Here is a 20487-nt window from a genome sequence, read left to right on the forward strand (position 1 = left end):
TTAATTAGCAGAAACAAGTAAGTCAATGCTTCAGCTAGTTATTGGTGGAAGTTTTCACATGCGTGCATTTTAGACCTTTTGATTAGTCAATCCTCAAAGGTTGAGTGCTGGTGTACGTGTGAATGGAAAGGGACTACACATAACACATTAATTACATGCATGCTAAGTACTTCATGAACCACTGTTACTGCACATGCATGTGAACTCAGAACAATCACTCCTCTTTATGCATTAACCTGAATTCTGTTCATCATTTATTCCTCCACTTCTTAAAATATTCTTATTACTATATTCAATAGTATTATATTATCAATAGAGACTTAAAACAGATTAAATATAATTCTTTTTTAAGTTTTATCTTACTCAATACTCTCATATAAATTTAGAAATCAAAATCTAAAATAGTTTAAATACTTTTTTTATTTTTTAATATATAGAATGAAAAGTTATTGACTTTGAGTATCAAAACATTACTTAGAATATAAAATAAGGTCTTATACTAATTTTGTTTTATATATTTGTAACAATTATTTAATATTTTTCTTCATTTTAGTTTTGATTGAATGTGATCTGTACATTTTACTGTAAAGGTTGAATGTAATATCTTTCTTCATAAAGAGATAACCTAAAAGTTCAGCTTCACTGACATTTGGTTCTACTGGAATACGCAGATGGTACATGATGGAGGTTGACAACGCGAACAAGAAATTTCTAGAAAATATAATGATTACATTAAATTAAAAATAAATTGTGAAAAAATATTAAATAATTACCATAAATAATTACCATAAACAGTTAAACCTACTTTAACCTAAAGGGATTTGATTTATTAGTGGATGACCAGATGGATATATACAAGTAAAAGAAAAAAGTTCTGATTGCTCTATTGTAATCGATTTTTTTTTAAAGAAAAATAATAATACATCTGTTTTGAATATTTAAAAAAAAAATTATCGTACATCATTTTAGTCGCTTCAAACATGATTGTTTTTCATAAATTATACTTAAGCTCAAATCAAAGTTGCATAGTCAAGAAGTACTCAATAATGTTTGAATGTTATATATTAATATTTTATTTGTATTTATTTTATTTGAAGTTGTTAATTATAAACATTTATTAGAACAAGAAAAATCTTTAATTAAGAATGTTAATGACAAATTTTCAGTATATTTTATTACTAATTAAAATGTATTGCAATGTGGGGGTCATGTCAATGCTCAAGTTTTGTGTCTCTTGAAGTCAAAAGTTAATTAAGGAATAGAATGAATGCATCTCTTGAAGTGATAGGCTGAGGGTCTTCATAACCTTGTTCTTATAATTATTTTTTGTATATTTTTCAAAATTTTAATATTTTTATTCAACTAAATAAAAAATACTTAAAATAATTCATTGATTCATCAAAGAAAAGTGTCTTAATCTGACTTGGGTTTTCAGAATAAATCTTATCTTGTCCATTTATGCACTGTATAATGTTATACTTTTTTGTAAACCATATCGTATTGATTTAGCATTTAGCAGGCTCTTATATTCGATCATTAAGAATTTGAAGGAAACTCCAAATAGGAATTGGTTGACATGTTCTAAGAAGAGTGGTTATAATATAATTTTATTCTGAGAATTTATTTTTTATTTTTGTAGTTGTAATAGTTTTGGTGTGTGGATTTGTCTACTACTTTTGAATGAATAATGAGCAAATGGAGTTAAAGTATTTGGAAAGATAGCAATATGGGTCATTATCGGCGTGCTTATATATTAACCGTCCAATCTTGAAGAGATTTTAGAGGACAACTTTATTTTTTGTTCGTAGTTTAATTAATGCATACGTCTCTTTAGATTAGGTACCATTTTATCATTTATAGCAAAGTAATGTTTCTTTTGTCTTTTCTTATAGTGTATCAGATTGAAAGTGGGGACCTGCATTAAAGTATTGAAATGAAGGAAAATGGTTCAATATAAAATGCAAGATTTATTGTAAGTTCTAAAATCACCACACTTTATGTTACCAGGTTATCTGATTCTTCTTGCTGTGAAAGGTGCAAGAAATAAATAAACTAACAGTGAATCATATAATTATAAATGGTGCAGTCAATCCTTAGCTAAGAAGTCAGAATTGGCCTAGTATTGTGGCATTTTGTCATGAGAAGTTTTCTAGAGTTTATTATTATAAATATGAAATAATTTCTTGATTGATCTCGTTTTATTATTATTATTATATCGTAAATGAAGCATCAGATTGAAACAAATAGTCAATGGCCAGTTGAAAATGAATCTCAAGCATAATTGTTTGCTTCATAATTGAAAGAGTAAAAGAAAGCTTACATGATTGAATGATGAATGTTAATTGAGAGAAAAGCAGCAGAAAATAAGGAGACTGATATTAGGTAGCTGAAGATGGAACTAATTTATATGTTAAATCCCAGAAAACCTATATTAAAATATCATTCTCCATTATTCAGGAGAAATCAATCAATAATGTGCTAGTCACGTTCTACAAGGTCAAAATACATTATACTCTGTAACTTAGCCGAAGCTCACAGCTTGAGAAATGAAAACCCTATTTCTGAAGTCACAGCTGAAGTGAATGGCAAAGCGCTATAAATTAATCTTCTATATGGATAGCAATTTCTGAGACAATGACTAGAAACCCAGAAAAACTAGTTAGATTCATGAGAGAAGTGATCTAAAAACGCAATTTCATGAAATCCATGTTTGAAGCTTCCTCTATACAACTTTCAGAAAAAATATGGAATTACAATAGCAAGTTTCTTCACGTCTCCCGTTTACTCTAAAAATGTGTCAAAATTCGTAATCCCAATCACCAGAGAAACTCAAGCACCATCAGGATCTTGATGCCGACAAGGTTTCAGTGAATACATACAAACTCTCCTTCAGACATAATACGTGTAACGGGTAGAGTGTAAGCTATATTCCTTCACATTAGCATATTTAAGTCTGATAGGTCGTCCATTGGAATTTCAAGGCCAATAGAATCATGGTCTTGCAAGCCATCTTCGTCAAAGTTCAACCAAGAACTAAGATCGTGTGCGCCACCAAATTCTTCTATTGAACTTAAATCAGGTAGTGGTAAATTCCCAAATTCATTGGATTCCTTTATTTGAGAAGTGTCCACAGCAGATAATGTAGTCCCATCTTTGCTACCATTTTTTATTGTATCATTAGCTGGTAAACGAACAGAATCCTTTGCTTCCATAAACCTATCATGTCCACTAGCACTAATCTTTTGCTTCTTAGCTTTCGGTTTGTTCTCATTTTGACTACTGTCCAGTGACATCCGTCCAGCTCTACCAATAGGGTTTTGCCTGCTCTGGTCCCGGCTTTGATTCCTGTCTCTCTCACTTCTCTTTCCCTTGACTCCACCATGAACTGCACCGTCAAGATTTGATGCTCTTGAGGAAGAACCACTGACACCACCATTGACCAGCATTTCCCTCTTCTTTTCTTTGATAAACACGGACCCATTCTTGGATGATGCTTGTTCAGATGACTGAATTGAACCTTGAAAAGAATCAACCAATCCCCTGTCTGCATAATCTCTATTGCAATCATATTTCTCGGAAGCACTAGAAATTGCACCTGTAGCAATAGACACAACAAAAATTAAGAGGAAAAAATCAAGTCAACTAGTCAACACAGACAAATCTCTAACAGTCAATGAAACAGTACTTGCACAAAGGAAGAAACAGGGTGATTGCTTATCAATGTTTTTTAAGGCTATATACTAAAAAGAGTAACAACAAATCCCATTCAAATACAAAGGCATAATTTTGGAATACCTGATTTTCTAGCTTCAATTTGATGGGAAATTTTATTACATGTATTACTGGCTGTGCCAGAGACCATACAATCTGCAGGTTGAGTATCATTCTCACGTGAAGGTGGGGCAAACATTATATTTTGTAGGGTAGGTTCACTAAAGCAGTTAATCCCAGACTCTTCGTATCTTTTACATCTTCCAAGAGTACGCTTAATAAAACCCAAAGCAACTTGCTTAGACACCTTGTGAACTGCACCTTTTGAATTTTTGCTTCCACGGCTTGCCTGCAAACATTTTAAAGTGATGAACTAATTATTACAGCTAATTAAAGGACTCCACTCATTCATTAACAAAATATTCCCAATTACCAATGACCTTTGAATTCTAACCTACATTACCCACAATTCAATAAATTGATTGTCTAGAAAAGACTACAATATATATATGGAGAAATTGTCTACTGGTGACACTCGTAAATTTTCACGCAGAAGATCATCACCATTATCATAGAAACTAGAAAGAACTTTGCGTGGAAACAATGCAGAAATGGAATGGGGGAGGGAGAAACTATGAATCACTCCCATGTATGACTCAAAAAGATAACCAACAACACAAATTAAAAGACAGCTATCTAAAGAAGTAGAAATCCAAGTTCCCAACACAGCAGCAAACAACACAGCATGTCTCGCAAATTCTAAACCCCGAGCAAAAAAAGAAAAGAACTTGTCTGAATCAGTAGGAATCCACTCTCTACACTGAAACCAAATCTAACAAGGACCGATTTGGTGTTTCAGCATGTAGGTTTTACAAAGCCAGCCTGAGCTTCCTACAGTTAGAATATAGAAGCCAACAATATCTGCAAAGCAACCATATATGTTGCTCTGCATGACTGTATGGCAGGTACAAGGCCAAATCACTGTTATGCTCTGCCTGGTTATCAGAGCCGGAGCACATAACTGGGTTGAATTGCTTACTGATTCATAAATGTATCTAATTATGATACCAGCAACGACCCCAAGCAGATTAAACTATCTAAAGTTGGTCCTGGAAAACCACTTTTTTAGTTGGGGACTGATGTTATTCATGCAATCGAAGGTGAAGAAAAACTGTTGTACCAAATTGCAAGAGGGACCCAAGGTGGAGGAAAGTTGTGCACTGTGTGTGTGACCGAAAGTTTTTGTTTGATTTAGCATGAAGGCTAAGACACTTGCTCACTCTAGCTTTTGAGGTATCACACAAGGTGTTTAAGCAAAATGTAAAAAATGCAGTAACAAGAATTGAACCCATTGACTCGGAAGGCTCATGTGCGGTATCACCAGATCACCAAGTTTTCTTTTAACAAGTATATGCAAAAAAAAAAACATATTCAGACATATTTAAAACTTTATTTTACTTCCACTGATTCAAATAGTTCAATTAGTAACTATGGTTCAACCGGTACCCAATGCCTAGTTCTGATAAATTGGTCCGAACTAGTGTAATTGTTTATTATATTATAAAGTACAAGATTTTATGACTAGTGGGATATTTATTACAAATCTTGTAAATCTTAAATAAAATCAAGTATAAAAATGGTTAAGGAGATTTGTAAATCATATCTTAATAAAATACAATAAAAGGTTAATAGAGGAATATTTTGTACCAATCTCTTTCTGTAAGCCGTTTCAGTAAGATGGTCAAATGCAGATTGTTCAATCTTCCTGCACATTAAGCACAAAATCATAATAAAAATCAATTACATCTTAAGCACAAATTCAAGAAATGGAAAGTCGTTACTCATGAATACAGGAAAACATAAGGAAATTAGGACAAAAGCTATAGAGATAATAAAATTAAAGATACAAAGAGGGATCAGAGGAAAAACATATTTAGCACTTACCGCCTTTCCACATCCCTCTCTTCTTGAATTGCTCTATCAATTTTGTCCAAAGTACTCTTCTTCCTTTGATTCTATTAATAAATCAAAATAAGGGATACAGATATAAGAATCGACCAAATTTAAGGTCAATGAGATAGATTTGATAAAATAATTAACGTGAAAAATTATTTCAATGTACACCTGTTCGTATAGTGCTTTCTCAAGTTTCACAATGTCTTGATTAATAATGGCTTCATCTTCCTCAGCTAAATCAGGCTGTTCAAAGCAAAGTAAGATTAAGGATTATAGACATAAATCTAGTAAGCTTCAAATAACTATGATAACTGTAATTACATATATGAAAAAAAGCCTACCAATATTTCAGGATATAAGCCAATGCTCTGCAACTCAAGCAGCAGTTTGTCATCCAGAGACATCAGGTGATACTGGCCATCAGGAGAAGGAAAGCTAGGAACACTTAACTCAGCATGCTGTAGTTGATCAAGATCATTTGAACATATTTCACTAGTGTGTGTGATATCTGAGAGGGAAAATTCTTCATCACCCTGCCAAACTCCAGTGCTTTGTAAAGAACTGGATGTGTTTGGGTATCTAAATGTGTTGGATGTGGTGCTCTTATCACAGGATAGTCTATCCAACACGCAGTTCTTCTGAATTTGAAGATCCACCTCTGATTCAACTTCAGAATCCATTCTATCCCGATCTTTGGGTTCAAAATCAATTTGATTACAAGAACCACAGTGAGAGTCATCACTGGCACATTGTCGAGATATATTCTTTGCATCAATTTGGTGATATGATTCTTCACATTCCTCTTCTTCAATTAAAGCACAAAGAAGTCTTTGAAATAGTGGGGTAACCTTGTCCGGTCTTTCCATGTCCTTCTTTCCAGCCAATGCATCAAACTTAGTTAAATCCTCGTCACATTGACTTCTCTTTCTTTCTTCTGAATCTTGAGTGGTCTTGTTATTTATAACAACACCCTGAGGAAATACAAACTTACTAGTAATCACATTCCTCCAGATGAAAATTGTGGTTTAATAGTAAAAACCTTAAATTTACAGAAGAAGATCAAGACAGAAGTCCTTCAATATTGACATAATGAAAGATATAGGCAAGTTTTTTATAATGCCAAACACTTACCAACAGATCTTGATCAATGCCAAACATATGTGATAAACTTTTATCAAATTCCACGGTAATATTGAGCTGATTAAACAACCAGAAAGCAATAAATCAGTAAGTCGGGAATCTATTCACCAATTGGGAGTCAGATGGTAACTTCACATTTCAAGGAAAAACACAACATGCTTAAGACCCAGTTGCTACCTGTTGCTTCAAGTAAGATGCATCATCCAAGCTGATAGAAGCAAAAATAGACTCCATTTTATTCCAGAAAGGACCCGAGCAAGCAAGGTCTACAGAAAATAAGCCACCAAAGTTGTGAAATATAAAATTACAAACCAAAAAGAAAAACATTTAGAAGAAGGTAGAATGGTTAAAGAAGCATACCGCTAGCATTACGAGCTGCATTTGCAGCTTTACATAACTCTTCACGATCATCATCAGATTCACCTGGAAAATCACAGTACACTGTGTGAAAACATAATGAAAAGAAAATATATATATATATATAAATATATATATATATATAAATATTTAACTGGCTACATATTAACCTGAAAATGAAATTAAACCTTTTATTGAATACAGAAAAATAATTTAATGATAGAATAAGTTATATGTAAAATAATATATGTATAACTACAGAAAACTATGTTATTATAGCCTCTACATGCCTGAAAAGTTCAGTGTGATATGACATTTGTTAAAATATTTCAGTGTGGTAAAACCTACACACTAATATCACTACCACACATAAGCAGAGTGAAGGAATTTAGCCATCCCTATCATAGAACAAAAATTCCCAAATAAATAAGCTTCTAAATATCAACAGTACCTCCAAAATCAGCAGAACCAATGTTCAGTTGCTTCCCTACACGAGCCACAACTTTGCGCTCTTTCTGTTTTTTTGAAGGAGGGCGACCATATTTGCTGCATTTATCAAAAAGATAAAGACAGTTTTAGAAATGGAAGGAGAAAGGATGAACTAGATCTAAAATTAAAGTAAACTCACATTTTACTCTTATCATTAGGCTTCATGTCCTGTACTGGCTTCATTATTGGTCCATTTTCTGCCTTCTCCCTTCCAGAAGGGAGGCCTGACCTAACTAATGATAAATTTCTTCCATTTCTTCCATGTCTCTGCACACTATCTCCAGATTGATCCGTTGATATCTTGTTCTTCCTCATTTGAAACATTGAAGCCCCAGCCTTATCTGGTGCCATAGCAAAGTCACTGCCATTCACTCCTCCTTTCTCCTTTATTTTGTTTTCCCCAGCTCCAGATTCCTCACTTTCAGATAATCCAAATGGAGATGAAATATCATCAGGCGGTCTTTTATATTTTGGATTACTATGGTCTACACTGCTTGCCAATGGAAATCCATTGTTGCCAGCAGAAGAAGCTTTAACACTGAAATCGGAAGTCAGACAGCCTTCGGATGGGACCTGAACTTCAAGATTCCGTGAGGCAGGAGAAACTACTTTAACTCTTCGTGAGCGTGAATTTTTAGGTGGTCTCTGACCAACCCACTGGGTCATTGGATGTATAGAAGAACCTATGGATGTGAAAAGGCTTTTAATTATTTGTTATACCAATCACTAAGACTTCATATTAGAATTTGTAGGCAGTTACCAACCAGGAAAAGCTGTAGATGAAGGTTGAGTGTTTGATGATTCAAGTGCACTAACTGAACCTGTCCTTGGTGCTCGAGATACCTTGTTTTTAATTATCGTGTTAGGGCTGCTCGCCGGGTCTTCCTGAGTGCTGGCCCTATTTATAGAAACATAAAAATTTAATAAATTTGTAAATAGAAATCAAAACACATAAATGTAAATAACAACCTGTGTAAACATTATTGTGATAAATCTAAGTCTAGAATCAAACAAAGTTGACAGATAAAACAACTAGGATGTAGAAGTAGAAATAAAGACCATGTCACAATATGTTCAAACCTGGTGTTTCCTTTAGCAACAACTCTCTGCTCAGCTATGTGCTCCCTGTGAACAGAAACACCTTGCTCACTTGTAAGCATCATGCGCACACTTGTATTAGTAAGCTCTGAAGAGCCCTCAGACTTGATTCCAGCAGATCCAGACTTCAATCTTCACCCAAAAAACGGTATTAATACACAAGAGAACTACTTTTACTTTTCTGTTCCCCAATAACAAAAGTTGCAACAAACCATTTGCCAATGATATGACAACCTAATATTTGTAGAATCAAACAAATAAACAATATTCCAAAGTGGAAAATTACTGGACAAAAATGTTGGTGGGAGAAAAAGACCATGCAATATAATGTAGATGAACTTCTATCTAGTGCTAATTGTGATAAGTTAGTCAAATGAAGAATATAAATAAACAATAAACATGTAATTCAAACTTAAAAGCATTCCTGAGTCTATCCTCTAGCAGTGAAGCTAATCAACATAATTAACCTAAATACATTCATCAATTGTGAATGTAATATACAGAAAGGTCTACGAATCATCTATCTAAGTCTAACAAGCTCCATTTTGGATATATTCCTGTTATTTATTCATAAATTATTTCACTACCAGACATAGAAAGCAAAGCATGTAACTTTCCAAGTAAGGAATAAAAAAGACCTTTAAACAAGTAATTATTCAGAGCACTACTTCAGTATAAATACTTCTCTAACCAATTTTTTTTTTCATAGAAAAATGTGGATTATCAGAAGTGTCTGAATTAAATATCAATCCCTTTCTCAACTACAAAAACTTACACCATGGAAAAAACTGCATGTCCAAGGGATCATCCAATATATTCTCTGAATAATCACCAAACAGGAAAAAAAAGTGTACAGAAAGAAAGGTGAGAGAATTATCATCAAAATCCCCAAACTGAAAGCTGTAATTTTACCAAACAAAAACAAAAATGCCCAGGGGCCCAGGCTCCGCTTCTGTTTAATAGCCAATGAAGAGAATGGAAGTAAGAAAGTTTTTTTCCCCTCCTAAACAAGTAAACAGCAGGAATGCTTTAAAAACGGAACAAATAGCAACCAATTACTGAATAAACCAGATAAGTACAAGTATCAATACTGCGACACACTAAATGGATTCATTTGGAATGCTTTATTTCACACTTAGCATAGTGAAATAGTCTTCATATGTGATAAGGCGTCCAAGACACTCTCCATCTACAATTTACATTTGAAAAATATATATTGCAATTGAGAAGAAAGAAAAAATAAAACTAAATAACTACCTGAAACCCTGAGCATCATAAAGTCGCATCTTCAAATCAGCATTTGCCTTTGGAAGTGCAGTTATTTTTACATCCCTTTCAGTAGTTGTAATTCTGTTTCCCACAGTTCCAACAGACCTCTTTTTCTTTATTTTCTGATCCAACCCTTCACCTCCAGCAAGTAATCTGCGAGTTTTCTCTTCGTTTCGAACAGAACTTCCTCCAAGTGTTTGAACCAGATTTGCATCCTTCTCTGTGACCATCCGTGACCTTCCGATAGCAGCAGACCTACTTTCCTCCTGAGAGCATTACAGAGTGTGCAAAGTCATGAAGAAAGAGTGAAAGTAAACACAAGCAGATTATTAACATAAATTAATAAATCAAAACCAAGAAGAAAACAGAGCAAAACGTTGTCCATTTTTAAAATGACATTAGTATTATCATTTATCAATGCTTTACTTGGAGATTTAGATGACAGATTACTCAATTATTCCATTCTAAAATGTTTAAACTAGGCTAGAAGCATCTTGAATATTTTCTTTTGCGATTAAAAAGGAGCTTGAAAATTTAAATGAGTAAACTGATCTGTATATGCATTCCTGTTTGGCCCACGTAAAAATTAAAGTCCATATTGTTAAAAATTATGTAACAATATACATGACAGGTCAGCAATATAGTATTTTAGAATAATAATAATAATAGCATCTTTCACTATACAGATAAAGAATGAAAACATGGAAGCAACAATAGTACAACATTTACGCACCCGCACATCTGCCACTGATGTACGAATTCGCTTGTTCAGCATTGAATTTGAGGTCCTTGCTTCTGATCTCTGGGTTAGATTATCATTAGGGATTTTGTGAATCTGGTTACCCATCTTTGTCAAGTTTATTCCACTTCCCCTATCACTAGATAAATCAGTTCTTTGTCGCTTCTTTATGTTTAATGCCTCGTACTTTTCCAATTTAGATAAAGATTCCCCAAGCATTTTTGATCTATCCCTGATGAACATTATACAGTTGCATTAGGACATCAACTTGAACACACTGTGTCATAACATGATAGGTAAACAATCTACATTTGAAACTAACTTCTACATTAGATAAAGCATAATCACAAATATTTTAGAAATCTTAAGGTCATATAGAATTAAGAAAAAGGCCAAGCACACTGATATTATGGTAAAAGCCTCACATTTAATAGAATAAACTACTTTACCTAGTACTTTCTCCCACCGCACTAATGGACTAATATTTTGGGTTCAACTTTCCTCTTGTACTCAATTCCTACCATTCTCAACAATTACACCCATTACACCAACTGTAAGGTAATGAGACCATTCATTTCACAGTTGACTAAGCCATACTAAATTCTGTTTTTCACTAAGCCATTCAAATAGAACTTTTCGGCTGTAAAAAATATGTTGGAGGAAATTGGGTAGAAAACAATCATATACCTTGCCTTTCTGGAGGCATCCTGTACACTTTCTTTGAAGTGCTTTAGTTCTCCTGAAGCTCCAGGAGCCATGGGTTTAGGATGTGGACCTCCAAAAGATTGGTCTTCAGACGTGTTTCCAGCAGAGACACCAAGAACCCTTCTTAGCTCTCCAGTATATTTTCTATTGCCTACGGTAATTGAATCTAGTGGCAAACACTGTGGCAAGGGTGGCATATCCGAAGAAGTTATCCCGCTGCTGCTGCTACTGTTCAAGTTATTTTCAGAACTCAACATTAAGCTATCAACCTCACTAAAGCTTAGAAGGCAGGTCAAAAGAAATACTTTCTTTTGCACTGCAAGATCAAACTGAGTCTCCCAATTCCTGCCTGAAACCTATTAATGCAGAACAGAAATATTGATTATTACCCGCTAGAAAACATTTAGATAAACTTTTCCACAAACATTGTAAGAGAAGAAAATAAGATAAAATGAATTGAATTTCTCTCATAAGTTAAAATCAACTTTAGCACTAAACTTCAATATAAGTTTCTCATTAAACTTGTCGAAGGGCTGAAGATGGTTAGTTTTAATTTATCAGAAAAACCCAATTCATTTTACTTCCTTATGTTCTTCTCCTTAAGTGTTTACGAAGAAGCTTATCCAAACAATGCTAAAATACATTATTATACTATAAACAAATTAATAACGAATCCATTTACAGCTCCAAATAGATTTATAGCACGAGATCGAGCAAGACAAAAGGAAAGCTGAAACAAACTACTTATGAAAACTCCTTACTGCATGACGCTCAATAGAAAAATGAGCAAGCTCCCACTAACATCAATGAAGCCATCCCATCCCATTTCAATGAAGGTTGACACTCCCTAACGTACATTGCCAATTTCACGAAATCACAACATCAAATTCCCCCGCAACGAATAAAACTAAATGCCAAACATCGCATAGTTCAGAAAATACTACTAAAACCGAAAAGGAATTTCCCCTCTCTAACAGTTAAAAAGAAAAAAAGAAACAAAATTGGACCGAAATTCTGCAGTAAAACCGAAACGGCAACAAACAAAGAAACGAACTAGATAGTGGCAACCATCATACAGGCAAGGGTGTAGGAAAATTCACGAAAGATCGGAATTGGGGATACGAGGGAGAATCAATTCGTTGGAAAAAAAAAACCTAGGTTGAATTGGAGAAATTGGGGAAAAGAGGGTTGGAGACGAATTAAAAGAGAGAATTGAAGCAACGGAAAATCGAAGATCGGAAAAAATAATACCTTCAATCGGAATTGAACAAAGTCAAGCGCAGATCAAAGTCGCAGAGTTGAGTCCCAAAAAGGTAAAGATATATTCATATATATTCATATGTATTATATTATGTAATTATGTATTATATTATATATTATTATGTAATTATGAATTATACTATATATTATGTCATATAATAATTATTATATAGTGATTAAAATACACAGTGTTATATTATTATATATTATATAGGCATAAAAAAACAGTTGTATAGTGATTAAGTACCAAAATAAGACCCAAAAGATAATAAAACTATTTTTAGGAAAATAAAAATACTACTATGAACCAAAATAACGCGGGAGGGTACATTCTACGCCGCTTCTACCTTCACCATTCGTATGTTTGTGGTTGTGTGTATCTTTATGAATTCTACTACACTAAGTTTAATAAATACATGAGATTATTAATATCGTCATAATTTGAATTACTTGACATTAGTACAAAAGTTTTATATCAATAATGTCTGAAAATTAAATTTCACTTTATTTAAGTTCACAAACAAAAATAAAAAGTTAACATAGTTTTCTTATAACAATAAAAGTTTATCTATCAATTTTAATAAAAATAATTAAGATCTTATATTTAAGTTTTCTACTCATTTGATTTAATTGAATCTTTACTTTTTTAAAGACTCAATATTAAATTGACTTAATATTATATTTTTTTCAAAAACCTTTCTATTTTTCATTTTTCTTACGCCTTTTTGTCATTTTCTTTCACTTCTCAGTATCTTCATCCATTTCTCTAATTTTGACACATAATAATTTTTAAAGAGTGAATTTAACGGAAGAAGTTATATTAAATCTTTTAAAATAAACTAAAAAAAATATAGTAATAAAATAAATAAAAATCTAAATATAAAAATCAAATTATTAATTAAATTTAAAACTAAACAAAAGAAATAGTATACGAAAATGTATATTTTGTAAGAGTCCTTTAAAAACTTCAAAATAAAAATAAATGATATTAATTTTTATAAATAAATCAAATTAAACACGAATATCCATGTATTTTTAGAAGAACGTTTTAATAGTTAAAAAGAATATTTTTAAGAAAAACTGAAAGCACATAGACTAAGACTTTGTGTTATTCTCACCACATGTATCAATCTTCTTTACTTGAGAATGAATTACTATTGGAGTGTCAGGATAATCCTAAAATTGAGTTACCTGCATTCATACCAACAATATTTGAAATCATCCAATAATAGGTTCCTCCTTGGAACCATCTCCATGACTTTTCCATTCAATAAGCAAGTAAACATATCACTTCATATATCACCATAACACTCATAATAAACTATCACACATCCATCATAAAACACAGAATAACCCAAAAAATGGAAAACTCAAAAACTGGTTAAGGGGTGCTTAGCCCCCAAAAGGGGACGCCCAAGCACCAAACTCACTGGAATGGGGTGCCTGGAGGCGCTCAGGGGTGCTCAGCAGCAAACCTTGCACAAAACTAGTGCCCAAGGAGCACGCATCGTCATTCTCCTTGATAAAATGGTGCTCATGAGGCACTTAGGAGGCGCCCAACACTGCACCAGGTTTTAAAACACTCCTATTTTGACTTTGGTGACCCTCTACACAAGTTTAAATGGTTCTTACAACCTCTTAGGCATTGAGAAACATCTAAAAACAAACCTCTAACTCAAATTGACCACTCCAAACCCCAATTAGCAATTCTAGACTACCTAAACTCACTTCTACCACTTTCTACACCAACTTCAACAAACTATAGGCTTAGACAAGTCTTAAATGACTCAATTACAGACCTCAAACTCTGCACTTTAGCCCAAACCCTCTAATTCACAATCTCACTACTCCAAACCTCCAATTTGCATTAAAAATCACTCAAACACTAACCATGGACCACCCTTTTTGGTTCTAGATCAGTTTTCATCTAATTCCTACTTCTAACAGGTTTCAATTGACCCCATAAGAGACCTAGATTAGCAGTTTTTTTACACCAATAGCCATTTCACAAACTCACTTAATAAAACCCCTCTTTTTTTAGCATTAAAAATCAAGATTTGGTCACTCATTATTCCAAACACATTTTAGCCAGTAATAAACATCACGATACCTTTAAAACACACAATTCATATAAATAAAGACATCCCAATTGTATCATATCAGAATTCAACCATCAAACAATCAAAATTTCTACTTAAATACACTAACATCGCATAAGCATTTGAACACATAATTCAACCATTTTGACATATATGCAAGTATTAAAATTAAATAACAAACATCATTTAAAATTGAACATCTAGCATCCCTTTACCTTAAAATAATGTTATCAAGATCTAAGAACACATCCCCAATTGCTTGAAACACAAGAAATTTCTAGAAACATCTACGAAACACCGAATTGAAAACTGAATGAGTCCTTAGGACTTTAGATTACCAAAAAATTAGGAAGAGAAACAAAAAGTTGCATGCGATGAAGAATTGCTTAGCAAAATTTCAAATTAGGAATGAAAGAGAAAAATGAGTCGAAACTTGTTTGCTTTATTCTAAAAATTGATCTAATCGATGTGGAGATTACTTCACCGTGATCTCTTAGGAGCTTTTGATCGTCAAACAGATAATCAAGGAGTGAGAATCTTTAGAGAGAAGCGAGAGAAAGTTAAGAGAAAGAATTGTAGAGAGATGGTTGATGTTTTAAGTAATAAGACGAGTTTAAAATTTTATATTTATTTTATTAAATTATTTTAACTTTAAAATATTTAGTCTCATTATTTTAAAACACATGTCAACTCTAATATTTTATTTTCTAGTTCTTATATGAAAATATTAAATTATACAATCCATCATGATCTTGAATAGTTTGTTAGTATGTGGTAAGATATGTTTACCATAAGTCTTTAAAAAAATTGTAGATATTTATTGATGAATATATTCTTTAATGCACTTATTCTAAGAGTTGATTATTTTTTAATTGGTTGAACTAATGTATGTTTATTTCAATAATTTATTTAGTACATGATAAAATGTTTTAGTAAAGACAATAACTAAACCTAAGTAATATATGTAACTATTTATAATATTAATATGGGAAGATTATCTAAATTATATATAACTATTTACTATCCAATATCAATATTTAAATATATTAAGAAAGCTACTTAGAATTATTATCAACATAAATACAACAGTATGCTATTAGTAAAAGAACATTTTTCAAAATAGTTTTTTTTTATGTAAAATAAACTGTATCATATAAATTGAATAAATTATTAACTTAAAAGTGAAATATTAGTACCCCTAGTTACAAATCATGGATGACCTATTAATTAGTAGATTAAAAGTTAATGTAAAACTTGATGATTAATATTTAATTTTCTTAAAAGAAATAATTAGACCTTTAAATAATTTTGTGTGAAGTTTATGGACAATATTAGAATATTAAAATTCACTATTGTATCAGAAAATGGATTTTAATATTTACTTAACCGATTTGAAAAGTAAGATTTATATCATTATAATTTGTGTTATAGTAAGATCTTCTATTATCACATGATGGTACTTAGAACATCCAACTTTTGTCCCTTTTATCTTTTTCTCCCTTCCCATTTATTCTGTCATGAACGACCCACCAAACATTTTCTCTTAGAATGATGCAACTGGTTTATTTAGAGATTCTTTCACTTTCATGTTCACTAGTGAAGTTTCATGATGATTGCTCTAAACAAGCTGACCTTGAAAAGCATAAAAAAATTATAGAAAAAAAATGAAGTAAACTACATATATGACATTTTTTCATCCTGTCAATCAACGAATGTGATTTACATATTTGACATTGTTCAAAAAAGAAGAAAAAGAATAAAGAAAAGTTTGTAATGTAGAGAGTTAATGCAAAATCAAGATACAGATACTCCTGATCTAGGCCTATATAAAAGATTTTGTTCTCCAAGTAAAAGTGCCTTCAGAATGGCCTCACATACCCCACTATAGTGCACAATCAAATGACCACCATCTGGAACTTCATGATACTGTATCCAAGGCAGCTTCTCTGTAACAAACCTTTGAATTTGAGAGGGCACTACCTTATCTTCATAGCCCTGCCAAATGTGAGCTGAACTTGTGTTATGAGGAAATGGATTACTTAGCTTCAAAGGGTCAAATTCCCACTCCCCAAAGGCCACCAACCAATCATCCCTCAGAGTGTCAAAAACAACTTGTTCCCTTAATTTTTCCTGTAAGTGGAAACATACATATACAATTACCTCAAATAGGATCTTCCATGATCTATTTTGATAAAAAAAAAAAAAAAAACACTCAGAAGAAGATGAACAAGTAAAACAAAATCAGTTTCTCTGGTGAGTTTGATTAAATGAACTAGTTTATAGGAGTTGTCTTATTTAACTTCTTTAAAAGCTGGTCTTAACTTATGCTAAACCAGTTTTAGTTTCAATGTATGAGAAAACTTCAGTTTATTTTATCTTTTATCTTCTTCTCCAACCAGAATCTATCTATATTCACATAGTAGAACAAGAGAAAGAAACATGTAACTTGCCTTGCTAAGCATTGGAAACCCAGGAATAGTTTCTAAGATATCTATATCTCTTTTGTTGAAAAAAGCTGGGTTTTTTTCTATGACAGAATTTGAAGGGAGCCACTTGTGAGTCACCCACCAGAGCAAAAGTCTTGGAAAATACTTTGCAAGCAACACGGCACACTTGATGAGTTTCCTCTTATAGTCCTTTTTTATCAGACTCTCAGGAAACGAAGGCCATTGATAGTTTATCACTGGGGCTATCATAGCTACACCTGCTAGCCTGCACCAATGTTTACCTTTTGATGAAATTAACACTCTATTTCAAGCAATAAAAGGGAAAACTTAGACCAGTTTGTTTGCATTTTCTCACAAATAATAACAAAATTGACTTTTTCTTTCCTATAGCCAAACACCATGTGCTTAGAAATGTAATCCGTCATTTCTTGTATTATTTGTGAAAACAAACATGGTTTCATAAATTTATATTTTGAGGCTTGAAATTTGCCTGTTGGGGATGTAGTTCAAACAACTCCAGGTAGCATATGACCCCATAGAGACTCCAATCACATAAAATTTTGATCCTATCTGTAACTGATCAGCCAGCTCTTCAATGTCAAGTGCTTCACTTTTCAGTGAGCGTTTGGGGTTTGGATCACTTTCTCCATACCCTGCTCTGTCATATTGCAGAATATATATACCCAGTTCATCTATCAGTTCCTGTAGAATTAGTGCCACTGTTATCTTAGTTCTCATATTTAATAGGCACACTGCAACTTTAATGCTTCAAAACTTAGAATTAGAATTCATTACAATTACCAAAAAGAAAAAAGAAAAGGGCTCAAATAAAAACATCTTCTGTGTATCCGAGTATCAAACCAGAACACCTACATATCTATGTCTAATGGTTTGTCGTGACTATCTTGAATTGTCGATTCATTATCTAATGGATTTTTCTGTTCTAATACTCCATCAATACTTATAAAAAATTAGATGAGAAAAGTATAAGTTTTTCCACTTGAGTCAGAGTTACAGCATTTTGAATCTGCTCTACTTTTTTCCCTCAGTTTATTGCAATCAAGCATGTTGTTTAGTTGATAATAACATACTGTTGTTTATCTGGGGTGGTAATTAGATCTAAATCCACTCATACAACATAACATGTCTACTATTTTCAAATCAACAGAAGAAAGTTTTGTAAAGAGAGATTGAGGTTAGCGTATATACTTGGGGTGCCAAAAAGTTCATATCTTTGGAGCTTCCGAAGCCGTGTACAATGATGATGATGTGTTTTGCTTGGTCCTTGGGGACACCCTTTTCTCTATAAGCAAGGTACCTTCCATCTCTGAGTCTGACTTTTGGTGAAACATGAACACCATCTGCAGAATCATTGGGTTTGGGAGGAGGGAGTTGAGTACCCTGGCAAAACATTCCCAGAAGACCTATGAGTAACACTTTTGCTCCTCTTGAAACCATCCCTGAAGGAGTAGAGGGTAGATCTAGGACACATTTGTTTAGTACAATGATCACATAGATGTGCTGGAACACGAAAAAGGTAAAAAAGTAAGAACATGCTTACCTGTCACAAACTGCGTATGGTCTCTGTAACAAATTGAGGGGTTTCAAACTTTCAATCAATGCTTTTATTTATAGGTGTTTTTGTTAGTTGCATCTGCCTTTTGACTTGTAGATCTTGTGTAGCCTTCGTGCATCATTGGAGAAGATGAATGAATTTCACTGCTAAATATGGAATTCTGTGCATTTTGACTTTCTTTAACTCCTTTTGGTGCATTGAATGTGGTGGAGAGAAACTCAAAATTGGGATAAAAAAGTTTGAAATCAGAAGCTAATTTTCTTTCCATCTTCAACTAAATAACAGAAAGTATACTGCTGTTTTTCTGTCATTAAAATATATCTTTGAAAACGACATATTCTGCTATTTTAATTAGCAATGCATTGGTAATCTAATAGGATTTTACATTGTGTATAAAATATACTAATAACTATTTTTAGAAATCAAATTCATTTTCATTATGGTGATTATTATCAGATGAAGCTCATTTGTAAAACATGAGTAACATTTTCTGTTTATAAATTACAAATATGGCGTTAAAAGAATATGCTGATGGTTGGAAGTCCCACGTTGATTAGATTCATAGTTTATAAATAGGTGTGCAAATTTCATCTTACAAATTGATTTTGTAGAGTTAAATTAAGTTTAAAGTCCACTTTCCATAACATTTCAGGTTGATTTTGCACACTGGACCACAGAGATCTGATCTAATTAACTTTACCTTGACAGCATTGTCTGGTTTTTCAGCAATGTTATTTTCCTCCTGCAGTTAACTTATCTTTATTCTTTTTTCTCTTTTTTTACCTTTTCTTTTTAAAATATTTTGTTTTAAATCAGAATCAGAAGTAGTGATCATTTTTGGAAAGATGTGTTCAAATTATGAAATTTGTATATGTGGGAGATTTTCCACATGGGGTAGCATCCACCTACCATGATCCTATGGAAAGGAATCAAATAATTTATTTCTGTCTCTGATATGATTTCTTAAAATATTTTTTCAGTCATTATTGAGAAATTTGTCAACTGGGAACCACAAATTACCAGCCAAGATCAAATCCATTTCATGATTCATGTATGGATAAAGTATCTTCATTAGCATAAAAATAGAGATTCTTTAGAATAAAAGTTTCATTTTTTGTTTATCTTCTGAAACATTTGTCACCTAGTGAGATGAAACTTTTATGTTGTTGAAGCTTTTGAAATATGTAAGTATTTTATTTTATAATTCAAGATATTCATTATTTAAAATAATTTCTGGCCATATGAGAGCTGAAATAATAATGACTGAATTTGGTAGGGCCACTTAAAATATCAGGAATTGTGTCTGAGGCCATCATTGCTCCCACTCTGACATCACAGTTTTGGGGTTTATACCAAAATATTTAGAATATTCTTGTTAAGCTATTTGGATAAATTAATGAGAACAATTTCATTGGAACATCTATGTTTTGTTTGTGTCTATGTTCAAAATTTCTGGATTTTGTTGTTGTTGACGTTTTGTTGGCTGCATCCTTGCTAGTTTCAACTCTATCCGTCAAACTCCAAACTTACTTTTTGCAACACTTGCTTAATTTGCAAAACTTCTTTTTTCGTAGAAGTTAAGAAAACATTCGGAAAATCATTTTAATAAAGAGTTTTTCAAGTTCAATGGTTTACAAAACA

At 32.5% G+C, this 20487-nt stretch overlaps 2 protein-coding genes across 6 annotated transcripts; both read right to left on the reverse strand.

Annotated features, from left to right (window-relative positions):
* Positions 1-2463: 2463 nt before the first annotated feature.
* On the reverse strand, positions 2464-12792 carry LOC108340403 (uncharacterized). Of its 3 annotated transcripts, none has more exons than XM_017577763.2 (17): positions 12716-12792; positions 11447-11820; positions 10754-10991; positions 10009-10286; positions 8734-8883; positions 8418-8551; positions 7793-8336; positions 7616-7710; positions 7168-7230; positions 6985-7073; positions 6799-6864; positions 6009-6638; positions 5836-5910; positions 5656-5726; positions 5419-5476; positions 3796-4060; positions 2464-3595 (listed from the first exon to the last, which is right to left on the reverse strand). In XM_017577763.2, the coding sequence occupies exons 2-17, from the start codon at positions 11719-11721 to the stop codon at positions 2934-2936; spliced, it is 3693 nt and encodes a 1230-aa protein (XP_017433252.2). In that variant the 5' UTR covers positions 11722-11820; positions 12716-12792; the 3' UTR covers positions 2464-2933. The 3 variants fall into 3 exon arrangements, with proteins under 3 accessions (XP_017433252.2, XP_017433254.2, XP_052733511.1); XM_017577765.2 differs by lacking the exon at positions 12716-12792 and adding an exon at positions 12226-12679; XM_052877551.1 differs by lacking the exons at positions 10754-10991; positions 12716-12792 and having other exon boundaries at positions 11447-11585.
* Positions 12793-16488: 3696 nt separating this feature from the next.
* On the reverse strand, positions 16489-19078 carry LOC108339714 (uncharacterized). 3 transcript variants are annotated; one of them, XM_052878602.1, is made up of 5 exons: positions 18832-19078; positions 18480-18671; positions 17761-17972; positions 17274-17535; positions 16489-16953 (listed from the first exon to the last, which is right to left on the reverse strand). In XM_052878602.1, the coding sequence occupies exons 2-5, from the start codon at positions 18498-18500 to the stop codon at positions 16618-16620; spliced, it is 831 nt and encodes a 276-aa protein (XP_052734562.1). In that variant the 5' UTR covers positions 18501-18671; positions 18832-19078; the 3' UTR covers positions 16489-16617. The 3 variants fall into 3 exon arrangements, with proteins under 3 accessions (XP_052734562.1, XP_017432399.1, XP_017432398.1); XM_017576910.2 differs by having other exon boundaries at positions 18480-18730; XM_017576909.2 differs by having other exon boundaries at positions 18480-18751.
* Positions 19079-20487: the final 1409 nt, after the last annotated feature.

The sequence above is a fragment of the Vigna angularis genome, chromosome 5 (genome assembly GCF_016808095.1).
Source record: "Vigna angularis cultivar LongXiaoDou No.4 chromosome 5, ASM1680809v1, whole genome shotgun sequence".
Taxonomy (NCBI): domain Eukaryota; kingdom Viridiplantae; phylum Streptophyta; class Magnoliopsida; order Fabales; family Fabaceae; genus Vigna; species Vigna angularis.